We start from the raw sequence: 14,798 nt of genomic DNA, 5'->3' as shown, positions 1-14,798 counted from the left end.
TTGTTGTGGACAGTGAAGACAGAAGGCCCCAACGGGGGACCTCTATATTCACCCCAAATGGATCCTTCCTCCCCATGAACACAACCCCTAGAGACTAATCTACTTCTATTTCCAGAGTTGGAGGTCAAGCATGATATAACCAACACTGCTGAATACACAGACAATATGATTTAGATATGTAGTACCCTGGTGCCAATATGGTGGTTCTGTTTGCAGAAGGGGGAAGTCCGATCAGCAGGCTGTCTGGTCAACACTACAGGTCTCTGTCCTGTTAATAATTTCTCCAGGAGGAGCGGGACCAGTTATGCAGCATCAATGGTGTTTTCACTGGAGGGTCCCTCCTATTATCCTGCGATGAATCGGAGTCCAAGTGAGCTGGAATATGAGGCTTCAACATCACCTTCTAGTCGGTCCAGTGAAAGACCTCCTCTGGAGTCTCAAAAAAAAGTTTGCGAATTAAAGATGACTTTCATGTGTCCTGGGTAAAGTAGCATACACTGTAACTTCAATTTGCAAAGGCGTTGTTGCTGCACCATTTTTGTATAGTCTGGAAATATAATTATTTGATAAGATTAGTAGATCTACCAATCTTGCCCACCGAGCTGATCCACTGTGTCAAAGCATCCATGGGCTGCACCTCACATCCCTCTGAAAAGCCCACCAATCTCAGAATATTGTGGTGGGCTACCCTTCAGCCTCCTCCAACTGTAAGGCCAATTCCTTGGTCACCACCTCAAATCTGTTCACTTTCTGTTGAAAGGCAGTCACCAATTCCTCCACTCCTGAAACCCTTGTCTCAGTCTCAGTTATCTGTTCAACTGCTCGTCTGAGATCATGATGAAGCAGAGTGATGTCAAAGCCAACTGCTTGGTGTCAAGCATGTCTCATGATTGTGTTATAGCCACCAAGAGCATTGCATTGTCTGGAGCTGATGCTGCCTGCCCACCAGCCCCAGGGTGATGCACAGTGCTCCTCGGCTGTGCATATTTATCCATGGTGCTTTTATTTAGTAGCAGGGGTGGGGGGTTGTCTTTAGTCATGGATGTTATGGCATTGCAGTGCCCACAGCCCCCTCTACATGTGTCTGAGTCTTTCCCCTCCATCCACTAGGTTCACAGTCATTCAGTGTATGCCTGGCACGCCCAATCAGCTGCTATCCCTATATTGGCAAGGCTCTGTTCATGTACTGAGGCCTCCAAGTCCTTTCCCGGCCTGACCTCAGAACCGTCCCAAACCCGGTCCTTCCTGCACCTCCTCAAACCTTCAGGTGGGAGTCGAAGTAGTTACCGCACCAGGAAGCCAGAGCCTCCATTGATTGGGTGGTCTTTGCTTACGCAGGAAGGTGCAACTGGCAGCACATGAACCAGCAGGGAGGCGGTCCACACAGGTCCACAGGTGAGCGACCGCTGCACTCCTCTGCTTCTAGTTGCGGCAGGCTGATGTCAGGGGTGTGGGGGGCAGATGAAGGTGGAGGATGAGGCCAGAGGGATCCAGAGCCCCCAGCCAGCATCAATAAGTCAGTCTGTAGCTCCAAGGCAGAGTTGCGGTCTAAAGCAGTGGCGCCATCTTGGGTGGCGCTCAGCGGCGCAGCCCCTCTAACTCCAGTCCGCTTCACAGGGTGGAAAGCCTGTGTGGGCAATTCAGGTGTCGCTTTCGGTCCCCCTCAATCCAGCAGTGCCAGGGCCCAACACAGGGCATGATACACAGGCAGTGTGGATTGAATTGCGGATAAAATGCAACTGCCGGGAGCCTACTTAACAAGCGGCCGCCATAGTTGACGGTTAAGCCAGTCCCCCTTACATCTATATTTTAATATAGCTGGGCACAAACATGTCTCCCAAACTATAAGCAGAGATTACAAAAGGCACAAAACAGATCTGTCTGTATCAACTACAGCCTAAAAAACACGCAACCATTTACCACCCAAGAAGTCTGAAGTGGCATATTTGACTTATCTGGAGTGAAGTGAGTGGACAAGCCTAAAATACGGAACCTACCAACTTTGTAGTCAGAACTTTGAAAGTTGGAGAACTTAACTTTGGAATGACCTTTATAAAAACATCAGAGTTAAAAAAAAAAAAATCTGACATCCTTCGAAACGAAACTCAGACAGTATTAATTATCTTAATTTTCCTTACGTACTATATGATATACATTTTATTACGCACTGTAGAACTATAGTTGTTTGTTGAGCCTTCAAGCTAGACTCCCACCAATATTCCACATTAGAAATAACAAACAATAAACCAAAGCAACACAACAAAAATAAAAATTGTGTTTTGTTAGGTTAGGTTTTATTTTTGTTAATGTTTTGTTTCTGGGCGAGTAACTGTGTTGTTATTGGTTGCGGTTTTGTTGTTGTGTTGACTTGATATTGTGATGTCTTGCTATGTTGTACAGTCGTAATATATTTTTTTGTGGTGCATTGTTTTTTTTAATTACTATGGATGTGTATATGTCAAATACTCTCTTTTATTGCAATACTGTGGTGTTTGTGTATTGTTTCTATTCTGCTATTTTCTTCTGCTGTTTATTGTGTTATTCTGGCCTGTGCTGTTTGTGGCGTTTAGTGTTGTATTTTGGAGTTTTTAGAGTTACACTTTTATGTTGTGCCTTTGTGTTTTGTTAAGAAGTTAGGTCATATTGTTTTGTATTACTGAATTGTGATAGTGGTGTACTTTGCTACGTTTGTGGTGAACTGCAATAAGTTATGTGGTGTTCGGCTCCTTTTTCGATAGCATTATTGTGTCTAAGCAAGTGCTAGTTCTTATCAAATCGAAATCTGCCATTTGTATTAAAGTTTCAATGAAAAACATCCTTTTACATCCGCGAAATACGGTGACATACGCTGCAAGAGCGCTACCACTTTGACACCAGTTAGTCTGAAACAAGTCATAGCAATAACTGCCTTTTCCTCACTTTAGCCTCATTACAGTCTGTTAAATAATAAAGGTGTAAATGTATTCCCAGGTCATTTCTTTTTAAAACCCTCGGGCAAGCAAATGTGAATTCCTTGATATAATTCAGAATGAACTACAGTGATATTTTACAAAAAAGATGCACATTACTTGACTTGACATACCTTTCAGGCAGAATTCAGGGTTACAGTACAAAATTAAAATGGTGATGCTCCCAATGGCGAAGATGAAGAGGATCACCAGGGCAGTGACTATCCCCACAATGTTGCGCTGACCTGTGGAACAAAGGACAAGGGGTGGCTGAGCTTTGTTTATTTCCTCAACTGATGCCTTTCCAGCCCCAGATTCATCTGTCTGGGACACTTGACCATCATAAAATATCTGCCGCCCCCCACACACAGACACATCGGACAGTCCTGTGACAGGGTTCTTGCCCAGCAGTAGCACCCTTGGACACAGATGAGATTCAATAGAGCACACACTGATATTCCTTTTGCTCCCCATCAATTGTTAGAACTGCAGAGATCCCCGTTACCCAGGTGACAGCATGTCCCAAACTAATGCCATACACTGATTTGCCTCATGGTGTTAGTTCTAAAAGAGAAGTCAATAAGTAGTATCTATAAAATCTACCACCCAGCGACGGGGGGTATATATTCTATCTCTTTATGGAGCCTGGTATTTCTTTTACATATCCTTTTTCTCACGAGACTTCAACATGTTGCTGATTTAGAACAACTGTTCTACATCCAACAGTGAAAGCCAACAAACTTGCTTTTTTCTTGCAAGCGTTAAGGTAAAGGAATTGTGATCCATTTCTACTTTCTGTAGTAGGTTTAGAGAAGCATCTTTACATCTTACTGTGCTACTGGGACGCACCCATCTTCATTAGAGTCTGTGTTATTGCTATATTTGTGGAATCCAACATCAAAGCGGTATTGAGCGACAGGAAAATACATCTTAATAGGGCATTAGACTAAAAGGTAACACAGAATGCCTATATCAATTAAACGTTATGTTCTCAGCCTTAGTTTTTCAAACTTCTCAGGTTATCAGTGACTACATACCACACAGGACTACAACGCCCGCCTAGGTTACTGTTTTGAAAAAATTTGGATTTATAAGCACATGCCAGTGGTGCTGTTTGTCAAAATGTATAACATTTCCAGTTGATAATTGCATGCTGGAAAGCTATCGACCATTAAACTTAAAAGGAGGTGTATTTAAATAATAAAAGCTCAATAAAATCCTATTTCGAAAAAAACACTCAACCATTGTTCCAAATTCCAGACAGTGACACTTGGAGAAAATATGTACAGAGTCCATTGCATGTTATCTTCTGTGCACTGTTTCACAGTGCACACGCACGTGATATATGTAATGCAATATCATTATAATGTCAACTTGTAATTATATATTATGAAAGCTGTTTATGGGAACATTATAAATTTAATTTTAAGATATACCGCATAAAAAAGTAATATAATCTCTGGGAACAGTCTTCCTGATGGATGGCCTATTAGTCCCGATATTGATCATATATCGATAGTGGTGCCATGTGCAGATTGGACCTGGAAAATCTTATCACAGCCACAAAGAGGAGTTGAGCTGGCTTTTAAGACTTCTTCATCGCATCAATGACATAATTGACGCCAGAAGTGACATCACTATTGCATTTGGGTACCATCCATGCACGTTTCAGTTCCCACTTGATTTCTCTCCGGAAGAGTAATCATGGAAAGCGATTCCCGCACTTGACGACACTGACAAGAAAGGCATGGGACATGTAGCCCTAGCGGTAGCAAAGACAGATATAGCCAAACGATGGGGGAACCCCCTTCTGCTCATAATGTGCGAGTGGGAATTGAACCTTAGCTGGTGTAGGAGCAAGTGTATAAAGCTCTGGGTTGCCCCTGTTCAAGAAAGTATAGAGCCCCTGGAGGACTGAGGAGGCCTACTGTCGAGGGCCGCTACCCCGATGAGTGGTACTTAAAACGGGTAACTGGTATGGACTGCATAAGCAAAAGTGGGAGGGTTGCCAACGGGAGGGGGGCTTGCAGGGGCGCACGAGGTAGGCCACAGCAGACACCCGAGGATAAATCCCATGCTTGTATCCACACCTGTGTTTTGACCATCTGCTAGAATTAAGGGATGTGAGGACAAACACTAATGCCTGATACAGTTGCACAATGCATGACAGACAGTCTAGAAAATGTCTGAGTTGGGGGGGGGGATAGTTTTGTTGAAGATGATGGGGGAAAGTTACTTGGCGCGTATCTGGCCTCTGCTCTGATCTGCCTTTCATCTGATTCATCTGATGGAGTAATGTGTAAGCGTATGAGGAAAATGCCAATAAAAAGATTCTTAAAATATATATATATATATATATATATATATATATATATATATATATATATATATATATATATATATATACATACACACACACACACCCGATTCCCAATCAAATGTGTAGGAAGGATGGCAATCATCAATCACTATGCTGGAGGCAGTACCCATGAGTAAAAACTGGCCGCCAAAGACAAGCAAGTAGTTCTTCTGTCGGATACCCTTTATACAATTTGTTCTTTTCTTGAAAAACTCACAAAACAGTAATAACAAAGAAGGTGGGCTAAAGGTGGAACAAAACTACAATCTACTGCAGAAAATGCTGTAGCATGCTATGACCAAAGTGAGCTTCCTCGCTTGACAACGTGTTGAAACAGCACCACTTGCCAAATGAGTATAGAGGTGCCTACAAGTCCAGGAGTAGAAAACCCCTTTTTAACTGCCAGGTTAGGCCCTCTCTGAACTGGAACACAAGCAATGAAAGACATGTTTGGCCCTCTTCTGCGCTGTGCCTTAGGATACAAACAATACCTCACTGACAAGGACTAATAAGTCTGAAAGCAGTCTCGAGTTGCTTGTGTTCCCTTATGAAGGGGGCCTCTCCTGACAGTTTGGGATGCACTGGTCCCATTAGAAGCAGAGTCAGTACTGATTTGCATAAGGCGAGTCTCTGTCCAATGTTGCACAGTGGGTGAAAAACAATCGATTGGAATGCTACCCCAAGCAACTGCAGGCATTCCTTGCATCATTTGTGTGTTTGTATTGCCCATTCTTTAGATCTGGAAGGCAAATGGATGGCCTGATGCACCAAAGCCTTTATCTCTTTGTGATACAAGAATAAATCACAATGAAGAAGCTAACTGGCTGTAAATTATAAATACATACATAAATAACTACAATTCCGACATGTACTTTGCTACCCTTTTTTATTGGACTAATGCTATTCCAATGCAAATACTTTATTCTTCAATCAGGAACCACTGCTGTAATGCATATCTTGGACATCTGGCAGAAAGTTTGGTCGTAAATACAGATCTAGGCCTATATGTAGTGGTTTGTGGCCTGTATGCTTCCTAATTCTAGAGCACCGGGTTGGGGAGTTCTGCCAGAATACCATCTAGAGGCTGATAGATGCCATGATGATGGTTAGTTTAAGGTTCAAGCTGCCACTTGTATACGTTAGGCGCCAAGTGGTCACTGGGAAAATCATTATGTCAGGAGGTGGATTTATTTTTGCAGATGAACAGCAGAGTGAATGTTGACCTCACTGTACACACTGACAGCTTCTTGACCCACCCAGGTTGCCATCACTCTATCCCAACAAACCTTCAGTGTATTTACTCCTGCTCAAATGTTTAAAACGAATCTGGAAACAGCAGATGCCGTGAACCCAGCCACACCCTCCTAGCCCCACTGTACCATAGTAATATGTTTTCTAGAAGTCGTAACTGATTAAATATTAGATGTAGTACTACAGACACCCTAATTCACTCTTGTAATTCTACTCACTCTCTTGAGAAATGGTACTCCTGAGATTCTTATGGTGATTATTTAACTGTAGACGTAGAACTCATTACAGCACACTCAATTGACTGAAAATGCAAGCTGTGTGATCGGAACGATGCCTATTTATTCAGATTGCTTAATTTACTGCAATATGGAATTTCATGTATTGGGACTCAAAACTGCTGTAAAATTGTTGCCATATTTGTAGAACTTTTCTCCCAGTTAAATCACAATAGTTACAATTTCTCCAAAAGTATAAAATGATTCCGAATTCATTGTTAAAGAAGACTTGCCTTGCTAAAAACGTGTATTGCAGCCTTCTGGTACACTGCCTTCATATTTTGCTAGTAAATTGCCGTTTGAACCAAAACTCTTTTCCAGAAGGAGATTGTAGAAGATGGTAATCTGTGCCAGTGATGGGAGTTTTGTAGACACAGAGAGATGTATTCTGAAGCTGAGATGTACTAAATCATGGGTACTCGCAAACATTTTCCCAGGGGCCAAAAAGTTTGGTCTGTGACGTGCCTGGGGGCCGTAATGATATCAGGGCAGTGGCGGTCGGGTGGGGTGGCTGGGGGGATTGGTGGCAAGGTAGTTGTAGGAGAAGCAAATGATATACATTTAGTGGCCTAAAAAAACAATGGGAAACCAGAAAACCTGGAATTCATCCCGGCTTACCCACTTTTCTAAATTGTGTGATCCTAGGCAATTGTTTAGTCTCACTTTCCCTCCTTTTTCTGCATTATCACATTTAAGATGACCTTGAAATACAGGATTCATGGTGTGTGTTGCACAAAATCTGCTTCTATTTTTGATTTATTAAACTATAATGTTGTTCATGTATGATAGGAACCAAGGCCACCCATAAAGTGCACATACCAAGTGACTTGCATATTTAATTTACTATTGGTGGTGTTCTCAGGGTAAGGGAAATAACTTATGTTTCCAAATTTATGTTTGAAAACTATCACTTTTAAATGAATACATCTCAATGCACTGATAAAATAAATTGTACTAAGGCGAAAAGGTTCTAAATGTTAACTAAATACACTTTTTTAAATTTGAAGAGTCTGCCTTAGTTTTACACTTGTGCTGCAAGATGTCTTTAAAAATGAAGGCGTTTCTAAAGTTAAGTGCAGGAGTCCCTAGTTACTTCCTTTCTTTAACACCAAATAAGTTTGAAATAAATGATTGTGTGTTTATTTAATATTTGTATTGTTACTCCTGTTGCCCAGGGGGCCGCATGAGGCCCGCGGGCCCTACTTTGAGTATCCATGTACTAAATCATCCTTCCTTTGAGCATTCATTCTCCTGCAATATTATGCTTCCCTAGCAGCTCGCAATGTCTCCTAAGTACTTTTGCCAATTTCTATGGCTAACCACCCCGTCCATCTGGTGCTGCTGCGGTTCTTTCGGCTGGCTCACCCGCAGTTATAAGTCATGTGTGTCGTAGAGTCTAGGGTTGACACCGCTTATTTTTCTGTTCAATGCAACTGTCTAGAATTGCATGTTGACAGCACCGATTCTGGCGCTGCTCAGGACCAAGTCAATATTTATACTAGGTTCCAAATTTTACCTCATCAGGCAAATAACTTAAGGTCGAAATAGGGATTACTAGTAATACAAAACACCAAAATAGAAATTTCATAACATGTTTAGGAATCTAGCAAGTAATATAGGTCAGGTACATCTGAGGTATGTGTGCTATCTGCATATCACATGCACTTTTTAAGAGAGATGACTCAGCCTTTCATCCTTTTGAGGTAAGTAAATAGGTAATAGTAATATTTGTTTTTGCTTCTCTATCCTACTGTTATTTGTATATGTATTATTCACTTGAAAACCAAAGGAAGCAGTTTTACCACGGTAGTTAAAATTCTGGGATTGGTTTATTTTGTCTTAATTTTGGCATTATTACCTCCTTGGTGTGCTTTTCAACTTAACAAGGATTAGTCTTGTTTCTACATTAATGTACCTACAGGTAGGTTTATGTACCACGGTTTAATCTCACTGCACAGTTCTGCAAGTGAATGACCATACAGCAGCATAGCTAGTGGACATCAATGAGTAGTAAAATATTTTCGAAATCTATATCTTTGATTAGATGGGTCTTTCGGGCTAACGTTGTTTATTGTACCCAACAGAATATGGTTGGTCAGTAGGGTTTGCTAGCCCATCAGAAAAGAGAAGAGTCACTACCTTCATGACATGAATTCAGGTGATGGGACCCACTGTGATCCCCATGCCCCATCTTTTTCTACCTTAGTCACAACATTAGAGAGGCGCCATGAAGTTTGGCCGACTTGTCTGAACATCCTAGGACATACTCAAAGATCATGTGCACCAACCGTGTAACCCACCCTTATTGCATGCTCTGAGGTAACTGAACAGAGATGCAGCCCTTTAAAAACAACTAAAAAATAAAATATAAATTGAAAGGCTCTGTCACTCACTGCGTACGGCCAGCCAGACGTCCAGTTCTCTAACCCCCAGGGGGTTCTCAGCTCTGCAGACATAGTAGCCTTCGTCAATATCCCGGGAGCAGTTGTGAATGGTCAGAAGTGATGATGTGGCATTCTGTGTGATCTGATACTTCTCATTGGGTTGAATCTCCAACCGAGGCTCGTTGATGTTCTTGAGCCATGTGAAATTAGCCGGGGGATTAGTGGATGTTGTGAGGCAGACCAGGGTAACGTTCCCTCCAGAGAAGCAAACTTCCATGGGGTGAGGCTCCAGCGTTGGCAAGGCTACCGTGAAAAGACATGTTGGTGAGGAAAACCAGTGATCATAAAAGAAAAATGTGGAAAAACGGGGAAGGGCGCAACAAAAAGAAAGAAAGAAGCAGGAATAGTGATAACAATACACATTCTGGAACAGAAAAAAGTACTGGAAAAGAGGAAGCCAATGCTAAAAGAGGGAAAGAGACAGATGGCACAGGGAAGGGAAGAGGGAGTGCAAAAGCAAATGTAAATATGAAGTGGAGTACATTAGAAAAAGAGTGCGGCAGAAGGACGCAAGAGGGGAAGGAATGGGAAAACAGATGGAAGTACATAACTAAGTGGAATAGTCAAGAAAATGTATGGAGTAAAGAGGTAAATGGGCAAAGAGAGGGAAAGCAGATCTGATGGGAAGAGGGTGAATAAGAGGGAAGAGATGGAATGAGGCAGAAGAAGAGAGGGAAAGACATGAAAGTGTCAGAATCACAGAGGAAAGAAGGAAAGGGTAGGCTGAGCAGGAATGAGGTAGAGGAAGAGAGGCAAGGAACGTGGGATGCTTAGCAAGGGAAAATAGGCCCTAACGAGTTGAATTAAATTAAAACACAAGGAGAATGGTAACTGACTAGTCACAGAAAAACACAGGGCATAGATGTCCTTCCAAACACGGGTTGACATCAGAAATTTTCTATTGCATTGACTGATGTCTGTCTAGCTCTGTGAAACATTTAAACACAGATGGTGATCACTGAAGGGTGTTGAAGCTGAAGCTATATAGGTGGCCCAATATTACAAGTACTTATGGCACTCTTTCCAGAGAAGATGTGGAACACTCTCCACACAGTTGTATTATTTAACGTGCAGCTGTGCTAGTTTTTTGTACTTTTGCCAATTTAAGGCACTAACACGCATCACAACTAATCAAGGGCATTTGACCCACAGGCATAACTGCTCCAAGATGTGACGGCATTGTGGGGGTTGCAGTTATTGAACAATTTTGTGACAGCTCTGAGCAGTTAGTGGGTCTGGGACCATGCTACTGGTATGTGTGGTATATGTCTTCTTTCTCTGACAAATCGGTGATGTTTCTCCCTTGCTTTCAGTTCATGATCAATATATCACACGTGATATAAAAATAACTGGTATCAGATACAAATGTATGCAAGAGGCCTAGAATTGCAGGATTTGGAATAATGAAGTATGTGGCAAAGCACAGAAATGGAGGCATATGATATTGGTGTTTATAAAACAAATTATGAACTCCTACCATATATAACTGCTTTTTTAAAATATCAATTTAGGATTAATGCACGTTAATTAGCACTGCAATTTAGGACACTTGGCATGACAAGTTGTCTCCAACCAGTTGATTGCCCGAAGACACCTTCAGAGTAGCTCACACCCTTGAGTTCATTTTAAAATAAGCACAGGTTCATATTTCCTTTTTAAAGTTAATAGAAAGCTGTGCTTATTTTAAGATATTATATTCAGGCTGTAGATTCAGTGCCTGATAATGAGCAGTCCTGGAGTCAGAATTATGACGGAGGGCACAGAGGTGAAGAACTGAAGTAATGAGGTATTTAAGTTTTAACTAAAAGTTATTGTCTATTAGTGAGAGGAACAAATTGATGTTTCTCAATGCGTTTAATGGCGAATATTAAAATTAAGTATTAAGTTAATGATTAAGTAAACTCTTCATTTTCATTTTCTCCTATTGCAAAGTGACACATTTACAAACAGCACGCCTCGTGCTCCCAGTGGCCAGTAGATACTGATATATTTTTAACTGAAAAATTTGTCATTTTTAGGGTCGAGCCTGAGCAGCATACGCTAGCGCATGTGCTGTTGCTTGTGAGATGCTGTTGTGTATATTAAGGGGCTTACAACCCACCCATTTGTTAGTCCCTCTGTCCCACTTCTTTACTGTCTCCTACTTGGCCAGCATGTACCTTGGTGTCACGTCTTGTTTTGTCTGGGGAGCACAGCCTAAGCACTCTGCTAACTACGCTGTGACTCAAGTACTGTTTGTTCATCTTCTTTTATCTCCCTATTCATCCACCAGTTATTCGCTTTTCTTTCAGTTATTTGTAATTCTTTATGTTGTTTGTGGTTTTTTTTGTGCAGTTTATATAGCGCTGTACGCCGAGACTTGAACCTGGTTCCCCAGTTCCAAAGTTGGCAGAACTATCCATTATGCCACCACATTTTCTCCATGCGTTGTTCGAGTTTCTTTAGTTCACAGCTTGGTTAACTGATTCGGGTAGTTTTTGTGCAGGCAGCACCTAAACAAAGCTTTGAGTTTTGCCTTTTATTCAAAAGAAAGAATCAAAATGTAGTATGCTGATTAACGCTCTGTAACCATGCTTGCTCTGTCTGGGTATTGTGGAAAGACTAAGTGGAGTCTGGTGAACTTTGAATAATGGGCTCAATATAGCGGGTTTCTTTTGACATGGGCCATATTGCATTTTTATAAAACAGAAACTCCAGTGGCCAGTATTGCCACCTGGCTCAGTGTGAGCAGGAGGTGGGTGTGGAAGAATCCACGTAGTGTTTCCTGCTGACATACATTGCACTGCTATACACTGAGACTGCATGGGCATTTTGTTTCTGCTGTGTGCAGATTGTGTTCAGTGGCATAGTCATGAGTAGGGCTAACAGACACTTTCACATTCACAAAATAACATAGAGGTTTAGAAGGAAATAACAAACTTATGACTTCCAGCCTGTGTTTTGAACCAGCAACATTAGCATCCTTGGGCTTGTAGGCCACACGTGTAGCGGGTAAAGTGAGATGACATATCTCAGCATGCTTGGACCGGAAGGCCGCAAAGCCAGGACAGGCGTAAAGTCACCCCAGTGTGCTTGGGCAGTTGTTGACATGTACTGTATAGGTCATATATAGTGCTTTCATGAACGTGGTGGAGGGCACCAGGCAACATTGGAATAAAGAAATGCAGGCCAAATTTGTCATAAGTAGACCAGCACCCACACCCTGCATTTTTTTTGATCTTCTGCTTTTGTTTAACCCCTTCGCTGCCAGACATTTTCCCCCTCGGGTGCCAAGCCTTTTTTTGGCTATTTGGGGCAGTTCGAGCTTAGGCCCTCATAACTTTTTGTCCACATAAGCTACCCACGCCAAATTTGCACCCTTTTTCCCAACATACTAGGAATTCTAGAGGTACCCAGAGTTTGTGGGTTACCCTAGAGGAGTCCAAGAAATTAGCCAAAATACATCAAACATTTCGTTTAAAAAAAAAAAAAAATGGGAAAAAAGGGCTGCAGAAGAAGGCTTGTGTTTTTTCCCCTGAACATGGCATCAATGAAAGGTTTGAGGTGCTAAAATCACCATAGAAAACCATATTTTTCAACACAATTTGGGCATTTTACTGGGACATACCCCATTTTCACTGTATTGTGTGCTTTTAGCCTCCTTCCAGTTAGTGACAGAAATGGGTGTGAAACCAATGCTGGATCCCAGACAAATAAACATTTTTGAAAAGTAGACAAACTTCTGAATTTAGCAAGGGGTCATTGTGTAGATCCTGCAAGGTTTTCCTACAGAAAATAGCAGCTGAAATAAAAAACAATATTGAAATTGAGGTGAAAAAATGGCCATATTTCTCCACGTTTTACTTTAACATTTTCACCAGCTATTTTTCTCCATGTTTTACTCTAACCTTTTCCTGCAATGTCCGATTTTTGAAACAATATAGTATTACGTCTGCTGGACTCTTCTGGTTGCGGGGATATATAGGGCTTGTAGGTTCATCAAGAACCCTAGGAACCCAGAGCCAATAAAGGAGCTGCACCTTGCAATGGGTTTTCATTGTAGACCATGTATACAGCAATTCACTTGCGAAATATAAAGAGTGAAAAATAGGTATCAAGGAAACATTTGTATTTCCAAAATTGGCACAGGGTAAGGCAGAAATGGCCTAAAATAAATTTGCCCCCAGGGAAGAGACCCTTGCCAAAGGGGTCGCTCCCTTTGCTCCCTTGCATATGATTGGCGCAAAAAAAAAAAAAAATCCCTGGAGTCTAGTGGTTTCTGCCCCCCTCGAGGGCAGACTGGCCTAAGAAAAATAGACCAATCTGCCCCCAAGGTGGGCAGAAATAGCCTAAAATAAATGTTCCCCCCAGGGGAGCGACCCTTTCCTAAGGGGCTGCTCCCCATCTGTATAAAATAAAACAAATAAAAAATCCCTGGTGCTTAGTGGTTACTGCCCCCTTTGGGGGCAGATCGGCCTAATAAAAATAGGCTGATCTACCCCCAAGGTGAGCAGAAATAGCCTAAAATAAATTCCCTCCCCAGGGGAGCGACCCTTGCCAAAGGGGTTGCTCTCCTTGCGTGAAATTGTCACGAATGAATAAAAATTTCTGGTGTCTAGTGGGATCTGTCCGCTAAGGGGGCAGAAATGGCCTAAAAACAATTTGCCCTCCACCTTCCCAGGGGAGCGACCCTTGCCTAAGGGGTTGCTCCCATTATCAATGTAAACGAAAAATCCCTGGTGTCTAGTGGCTTCTGCCCCCCGGGGGAAAATAGGCCTAATTAATATAGGCAGATGTGCCCCCGGGGGGGGGGTGGAGGAAAAGGCCTAATAAAACAAATTGGCCCCCGGGGAGTGACCCTTCCCTAAGGGGTCGCACCCCTTATGAATATAAATAAAATAAAAAAAACATCCCTGGTGTCTAATGGCTTCTGTGCCCCCTCGGGGCAGATCAGCCTAATTAATATAGGCTGATCTGCCCCTGGGGGGAAGAAATGGCCTTAAATAAAATGCCCCCCTTGGGTAGCGACCCTTGCCCAAGGGGCCGCTCCCCTCATGCAAAAATTCCCTTGTGTCTAGTCGGCATTCGCTTTGCGATCATGCTGCACGAATGCTCAGAGAGACGTGAAAAGGGAAGGAAAAGCCTTTCCTACCCTTTTCATGCCTTTCGGCCTCCACTGCCCCCGTACTGAGAAGAAACTAATCAGTTTCTCCTCTGCTGCGCTGGAAGCAATGCTTCCAGTGCAAAGGGATGGGAGGCAACTTCTGATGAGGTCAGCGCGCAATGGCACGCTGACATCATCAGACATCACTTGGGGGTATGTGGAAGGGGAAGCGATTCCCCTTACAGCCTTGGGGGGGGAATAGGAGGAAGGCCCTCGGGGGGAGCGCTTCCTCCGAGGGGCTCTACCAGGACGTAATGGTTATGTCCGTGGCATCTCAGCGCCGCGCAACCAGGACGTAACCATTACATCCTTGGCAGGGAAAGGGTTAACATTGTCCATCTACTTTTCCTTTTGGGGACAGATTTGTGATTGACAGTT

At 42.6% G+C, this 14,798-nt stretch overlaps 1 protein-coding gene across 5 annotated transcripts in view; it reads right to left on the bottom strand.

Moving 5' to 3' along the window:
* The window catches only part of VSIG10 (V-set and immunoglobulin domain containing 10), a 235,858-nt gene that overhangs the window by 42,871 nt on the left and 178,189 nt on the right, over positions 1-14,798 (bottom strand). For all 5 annotated transcript variants that reach the window (XM_069214493.1, XM_069214491.1, XM_069214492.1 and 2 more), the window contains 2 exons: positions 9,227-9,520; positions 3,083-3,193 (listed from right to left, as the gene is read on the bottom strand). In XM_069214493.1, the coding sequence (XP_069070594.1) occupies positions 3,083-3,193; positions 9,227-9,520 (405 nt within the window). The remainder of the gene's footprint in view (positions 1-3,082; positions 3,194-9,226; positions 9,521-14,798) is intronic.

Source organism: Pleurodeles waltl, chromosome 11 (assembly GCF_031143425.1).
Source record: "Pleurodeles waltl isolate 20211129_DDA chromosome 11, aPleWal1.hap1.20221129, whole genome shotgun sequence".
NCBI lineage: Eukaryota > Metazoa > Chordata > Amphibia > Caudata > Salamandridae > Pleurodeles > Pleurodeles waltl.
This window is presented reverse-complemented; position numbering and strand designations above follow the sequence as displayed.